Source organism: Capra hircus, unplaced genomic scaffold (genome assembly GCF_001704415.2).
Source record: "Capra hircus breed San Clemente unplaced genomic scaffold, ASM170441v1, whole genome shotgun sequence".
Classification (NCBI taxonomy): Eukaryota; Metazoa; Chordata; class Mammalia; order Artiodactyla; family Bovidae; genus Capra; species Capra hircus.
Genome location: NW_017189810.1, coordinates 20,406 through 28,350, shown reverse-complemented (window position 1 = coordinate 28,350; position 7,945 = coordinate 20,406). Strand labels below are relative to the sequence as shown.

The 7,945-nt window shown below is 39.7% G+C and overlaps 1 gene segment (V, D, J or C); it reads right to left on the bottom strand.

Moving 5' to 3' along the window:
- Window positions 1–6,327: 6,327 nt before the first annotated feature.
- LOC102171705 lies at window positions 6,328–6,892 on the bottom strand. The segment is given in 2 exon segments: window positions 6,328–6,674; window positions 6,841–6,892. Coding segments are annotated over 2 exon segments (399 nt in total).
- Window positions 6,893–7,945: the final 1,053 nt, after the last annotated feature.

Below are 7,945 nucleotides of genomic sequence, written 5' to 3'. Positions count from 1 at the left end.
CCCCTGAGCTTCAATATACAGGCAGCTCAAAATTATCCCAAAACCTTTGATGTCTCATAACCATTACGGGTCACTCCACTGCACTCCAGAGAGAAGAAACACAGCTCCACCCACCAAAACTCCAACACAAGCCTCCCTAACCAGGAAACCTTGACAAGCCACTGATAGAACCCCACCCAAAGTGAGGAAGCTCCATAATAAAGACAACTCCACAAATTACCAGAATATAAAAAGGCCACCCCAAATGCAGCAATATAACCAAGATGAAGAGACAGAGGAATAGTCAGCAGGTAAAGGAACAGGAGAGTTGCCCCACCAAACCAAACAAAAGAGGAAGAAGTAGGGAATCAACCGGAGAAGGAATTCCGAATATTGATAGTGAAAATGATCCAAAATCTTGAAATCAAAATGGAATCACAGATAAATAGCCTAGAGACGAGGATTGAGAAGATGCAAGAAAGGTTTAACAAGGACCTAGAAGAAATAAAAAAAGAGTCAAAATATAATGAATAACGCAATAAATGAGATCAGAAACACTCTGGAGGCAACAAATAGTAGAATAACGGAGGCAGAAGATAGGATTAGTGAAGTAGAAGATAGAATGGTAGAAATAAATGAATCAGAGAGGAAACAAGAAAAACGAATTAAAAGAAACGGAGGACAATCTCAGAGACCTCCAGGACAATATGAAACGCTCCAACATTCGAATTATAGGAGTCCCAGAAGAAGAAGACAGAAAGAAAGATCATGAGAAAATCCTTGAGGAGATAATAGTTGAAAACTTCCCTAAAATGGGGAAGGAAATAATCACCCAAGTCCAAGAAACACAGAGAGTTCCAAATAGGATAAACCCAAGGCGAAACACCCACAAGACACATATTAATCAAATTAACCAAAGATCAAACACAAAGAACAGATATTAAAAGCAGCAAGGGAAAAACAACAAATAACACACAAGGGGATTCCCATAAGGATAACAGCTGATCTTTCAATAGAAACTCTTCAGGCCAGGAGGGAATGGCAAGACATACTTAGAGTGATGAAAGACAATAACCTACAGCCCAGATTACTGTACCCAGCAAGGATCTCATTCAACTACGAAGGAGAAATCAAAAGCTTTACAGACAAGCAAAAGCTGAGAGAATTCAGCACCACCAAACCAGCTCTCCAACAAATTCTAAAGGATATTCTCTAGACAGGAAACACGAAAACGGTGTATAAACCCAAACCCAAAACAATAAAGTAAATGGTAACGGGATCATACTTACCAATAATTACCTTAAACGTAAATGGGTTGAACGCCCCAACCAAAAGACAAAGACTGGCCAAATGGATACAAAAACAAGACCCCTCTATATGCTGCTTACAAGAGACCCACCTCAGAACAAGGGACACATACAGACTGAAAGTGAAGGGCTGGAAAAAGATATTCCACACAAATAGAGACCAAAAGAAAGCAGGAGTGGCAATACTCATTTCCGATAAAATAGACTTTAAAACAAAGGCTGTGAAAAGAGACAAAGAAGCCCACTACATAATGATAAAAGGAACAATCCAAGAAGAAGATATAATAATTATAAATATATATGCACCCAATATAGGAGCACCGCATTATGTAAGACAAATGCTAACAAGTATGAAAGGGGAAATCAACAATAACACAATAATAGTGGGAGACTTTAATACCCCACTCACACCTATGGACAGATCAACTAAACAGAAAATTAACAAAGAAACGCAAACTTTAAATGATACATTAGATCAGTTAGAACCTAATTGATAACATTTCACCCCAAAACGATGAATTTCACCTTTTTTTCAAGTGCTCATGGAACCTTCTCCAGGATAAATCACATCCTGGGCCATAAATCTAAACTTGATAAATTAAAAAAAATTGAAATCATTCCAAGCATCTTTTCTGACCATAATGCATTAAGACTAGATCTCAATTACAGGAGAAAAAACTATTAAAAATTCCAACATATGGAGGATGAACAACACACTTCTGAATAACCAACAAATCACAGAAGAAATCAAAAAAGAAATCAAAATATGCATAGAAACTAATGAAAATGAAAACACAACAACCCAAAACCTGTGGGACACTATAAAAGCAGTGCTAAGAGGAAAGTTCATACCAATACAGGCATACCTCAAGAAACAAGAAAAAAGTCAAATAAATAACCTAACTCTACAACTAAAGCAACTAGAAAAGGAAGAATTGGAGAACCCCAGAGTTAGTAGAAGGAAAGAAATCTTAAAAATTAGGGCAGAAATAAATGCCAAAAGAAACAAAAGAGACCATAGCAAAAATCAACAAAGCCAAAAGCTGGTTCTTTGAAAGGATAAATAAAATTGACAAACCATTAGCCAGACTCATCAAGAAGCAAAGAGAGAAAAATCAAATCAATAAAATTAGAAATGAAAATGGAGAGATCACAACAGACAACACAGAAATACAAAAGATCATAAGAGACTACTATCAGCAGTTGTATGCCAATAAAATGGACAACGTGGAAGAAATGGACAAATTCTTAAAAAAGTACAATTTTCCAAAACTGAACCAGGAAGAAATAGAAAATCTTAACAGACCCATCACAAGCACGGAAATTGAAACTGTAATCAGAAATCTTCCAGCAAACAAAAGCCCAGGTCCAGACGGCTTCACAGCTGAATTCTACCAAAAATTTCGAGAAGAGCTAACACCTATCCTCCTCAAACTCTTCCAGAAAATTGGCCGAGGAAGGTAAACTTCCAAACTCATTCTATGAGGCCACCATCACGCTAATACCAAAACCTGACAAAGATGTCACAAAAAAAGAAAACTACAGGCCAATATCACTGATGAACATAGATGCAAAAATTCTCAACAAAATTCTAGCAATCAGAATCCAACAACACATTAAAAAGATCATACACCATGACCAAGTGGGCTTTATCCCAGGGATGCAAGGATTCTTCAATATCCACAAATCAATCAATGTAATTCACCACATTAACAAATTGAAAAATAAAAGCCATATGATTATCTCAATAGATGCAGAGAAGGCCTTTGACAAAATTCAACATCCATTTATGATAAAAACTCTCCAGAAAGCAGGAATACAAGGAACATACCTCAACATAATAAAAGCTATATATGACAAACCCACAGCAAACATTATCCACAATGGTGAAAAATTGAAAGCATTTCCCCTAAAGTCAGGAACAAGACAAGGGTGTCCACTTTCACCGCTACTATTCAACATAGTTCTGGAAGTTTTGGCCACAGCAATCAGAGCAGAAAAAGAAATAAAAGGAATCCAAATTGGAAAAGAAGAAGTCAAACTCTCACTGTTTGTAGATGACATGATCCTCTACATGGAAAACCCTAAAGACTCCACCAGAAAATTACTAGAGCTAATCAGTGAATATAGTAAAGCTGCAGGATATAAAATCAACACACAGAAATCCCTTGCATTCCTATACACGAATAATGAGAAAGTAGAAAAAGAAATTAAGGAAACAATTCCATTCACCATTGCAATGAAAAGAATAAAATACTCAGGAATATATCTACCTAAAGGAACTAAAGACCTATATATAGAAAACTATAAAACACTGATGAAAGAAATCAAAGAGGACATTAATAGATGGAGAAATATACCATGTTCATGGATCGGAAGAATCAATATAGTGAAAATGAGTATACTACCCAAAGCAAATTACAAATTCAATGCAATCCCTATCAAGCTACCAGCCACATTTTTCACAGAACTAGAACAAATAATTTCAAGATTTGTATGGAAATACAAAAAACCTCGAATAGCCAAAGCTATCTTGAGAAAGAAGAATGGAACTGGAGGAATCAACTTGCCTGACTTCAGGCTCTGCTACAAAGCCACAGTCATCAAGACAGTATGGTACTGGCACAAAGACAGACATATAGATCAATGGAACAAAATAGAAAGCCCAGAGATAAATCCACACACATATGGACAACTTATCTTTGACAAAGGAGGCAAGAATATACAATGGAGTAAAGACAATCTCTTTAACAAGTGGTGCTGGGAAAACTGGTCAACCACTTGTAAAAGAATGAAACTAGATCACTTTCTAACACCGCACACAAAAATAAACTCAAAATGGATTAAAGATCTAAATGTAAGATCAGAAACTATAAAACTCCTAGAGGAGAACATAGGCAAAACAGTCTCCGACATAAATCACAGCAGGATCCTCTATGATCTACCTCCCAGAATTCTGGAAATAAAAGCAAAAATAAACAAATGGGATCTAATTAAAATTAAAAGCTTCTGCACAACAAAGGAAAATATAAGCAAGGTGAAAAGACAGCCTTCTGAATGGGAGAAAATAATAGCAAATGAAGCAACTGACAAACAACTAATCTCAAAAATATACAAGCAACTCATGCAGCTCAATTCCAGAAAATTAAACGACCCAATCAAAAAATGGGCCAAAGAACTAAATAGACATTTCTCCAAAGAAGACATACGGATGGCTAGCAAACACATGAAAAGATGCTCAACATCACTCATTATTAGAGAAATGCAAATCAAAACCACTTGAGGTACCACTTTACACCAGTCAGAATGTCTGTGATCCAAAAATCTGCAAGCAGTAAATGCTGGAGAGGGTGTGGAGAAAAGGGAACCCTCCTACACTGTTGGTGGGAATGCAAACTAGTACAGCCACTATGGAGAACAGTGTGGAGATTCCTTAAAAATTGCAAATAGAACTACCTTATGACCCAGCAATCCCACTGCTGGGCATACACACCGAGGAAACCAGAATTGAAAGAGACACATGTACCCCAATGTTCATCGCAGCACTGTTTATAATAGCCAGGACATGGAAACAACCTAGATGTCCATCAGCAGATGAATGGATAAGAAAGCTGTGGTACATATACACAATGGAGTATTACTCAGCCATAAAAAGGAATTCATTTGAATCAGTTCTGATGAGATGGATGAAACTGGAGCCGATTATACAGAGTGAAGTAAGCCAGAAAGAAAAAAACCAATACAGTATACTAATACATATATATGGAATTTAGGAAGATGGCAATGACGACCCTGTATGCAAGACAGGAAAAAAGACACAGAGGTGTATAACGGACTATTGGACTCAGAGGGAGAGGGAGAGGGTAGGATGATTTGGGAGAATGACATTCTAACATGTATACTATCATGTAAGAATTGAATCGCCAGTCTATGTCTGATGCAGGATACAGCATGCTTGGGGCTGGTGCATGGGGATGACCCAGAGAGATGTTATGGGGAGGGAGGTGGGAGGGGGGTTCATGTTTGGGAACGCATGTAAGAATTAAAGATTTTAAAATTTTAAAAATAAAAAACTAAAAAAAAAAAGACATAAGCAAAGCGACACCAATGAATTGCAAAGATATTATTCTGAGTGAAGAAAACCAGATATAATATATACTATGCATGTAGATATTAACAAGGGTAAAATTTCATTGAGTTCTAAGCTTCAGTTTTAGACACTTTATTATATGTGTTGTACCTCAGTTACAGAGAGAGAGAGAAGAAAAAGCCAAGGGTCATTTTGAATATTGAGATAAATGTCAGTGTCATCACCTGAGAATAAAAAGTGGTTCCTCTGGGGAGGCAAAAATAGACTATGTGGAAGAGAGAGAAGAAAAAAGAGAGTGCTATTTGATTATGTAAATAAATGAGAGTATTATTTTGATTTTAAAAAAAGAAATTTTATTTTTAAAAAGGATGAGAAAATGAGAATCTCAGATGAGATGAGGTTGAAAAATAATCATTGGCTTTATCACCACCAAAGCCACTGGTTTAAGTGAGAACATCTCTCAGAGTAATGCTCACAGAAGTCAGGTTCAAGGAGGGGAGGACTGGAATTGAAGAAATGGAGACAGTAAGTCTATACAGTCAACTAATTGACTATTAAGGAGAAGAGAAATGTAGTAATAGGGCTGGTGGAGATATGACCTTCGAGAATCTATTAAAATGGGAAAGATTATCTTACAGACATGTGGCCAGACTATTACAAGAGAATGTAAAAAAAATTATTTCAGGGAAGAAGGTACATATCTGTGGTGTCTTTTCAGGGGGCCCGAGACTCCACACCACCACTATCCCTTTCGAATCTACACGAGGGGAGCTCTGGGCTGTTTAAAAGAGCAGACTGATCCATGGTCACACGGGGGGCACTGTCTAGCATCCTGGACAGAATGCCCAGTAATCTCTGCTGTCTGGCTGCGTCACAAGAGTTCGTTCTCCATGGGACCACTTGGGAAGAGGCTCTGGGTGCCCAGAAGGAAGGAAAACAGCAAAGCCGCCCTTATTCTAGAGGCGCCGCTTCAGGGTTTGGGTACAGTCTGCAGGTGCCTGGGGAGCACTGTGTCTCCACAGTGCAGAGGTACGTGGCTGAGTCTTCAGGTTTGGGTGCTTCAATGTGCAGAGAACTTCCCTTCTTTAACAAGGTGGCTCTCAGTCTTTCTTCCTGCTTTTCATCCCCAACTGAGTAAAGAAGGAAGAGGAGTTCGGGGCCCTTTCCAGGATCTTGTCTATACCACTGTAGCCCGCTAAAACGGCTGACAGTGTAGCTGTAGTTGAGACTGAGACTGTCCCCTTCCTGGATTCTCAGGGTCTGAGGACTCTGCTCCACTCGGTCTTCACCACTCAACCCTGTTCAGGAAAACAAAATCAGAAACAACGCAAAGCTTTCAGTTCAGCAGTACTTAAAAGTTCCAACACAAAGTCTGGGATGAGCAGTGTCTAAACTCCTCTCTCTCTCCTCCCCATCTTTGGGAAAACGTGCCCGCAGGGTCCCATCTCTTAACCTGCAACTTACATCCAAGCTGCAGCCACAAGACTATGAGTGCACATTCCAGCATGTTCTCCATCCTGCCGTCTCACTCTTGATGCAATCTTAATGATTCAAATCTTCTCCCCTGAGGAGCTGCTCCTGTGTCTTAGTTCTTCTCTAATGCACAGGAGAGCCTTTCTTGTCCGGGCGCAGCCAGTCACGAGCAAATCCTCTAGTAGCTGTCATGCTTTTGGCTTTTAAGGCACTGGAAAAATGAAAGGAATGGAATCACTGCCACCTGGTGGTCACAAACACAAACATCTCACAGGACCAACTATGCAACCTACAAAGACAAATATTGAGGGAGGGACATCTTTTATGTTGGTGGCCACAGTACGTAGGCAGTCTAACACAGTAATCAGAAAAGCCTTCTCTGCCTGCAGTTTTAATCATGTCATTGTTCCTTGAGTGTACTTTAAAACTAAACTGCTACCAACGGTTATAGGAGTTGAGCCCAAGCATCAGTGTAATGGGGCTTACCAGGTGGCACTACTGGTAAAGAACCCATCTGCCAGTGCAAGAGATGCAAGAGACATGGGTTCAAAACTAAACTGCTACCAACAGTTATAGGAGTTGAGCCCAAGCATCAGTGTAACGGGGCTTACCAGGTGGCACTACTGGTAAAGAACCCATCTGCCAGTGCAAGAGCTGCAAGAGACATGGGTTCAATCCCTGGGTCGGGAAGGTCCCTGGAGGAGGGCATGGCAGCCCACTCCCATATTCTTGCCTGGAGAATCCCATGGACAGAGGAGCTTGGCAGGCTACAGTCCGTGGGGTCGCAGGGAGTCGGACACGACTGAAGGGACTTAGCAGCAGCGGCATAGGTGTGATGGACTGTGTCTCCCTCTACGGTACACAAGAATCTCACAGTGAGACCGTAAAGAGGCTAGAGTGCTGAGGGAAGCAGAGGGAGAGAACAGCTGTGCATCTGACTGGAAACCTGTTTGGCAGAGAATTGGGAATATAAGTTAAGAAATCCATTTCTTCAAATAATTTTATGTCTGGCTTCAGGGACCAAGCAAAACTAAAACTCGGGGTCAATAACTTGATAGATCTTGGGAGAACAGAACGGGCGATCATGGCAGAGGGA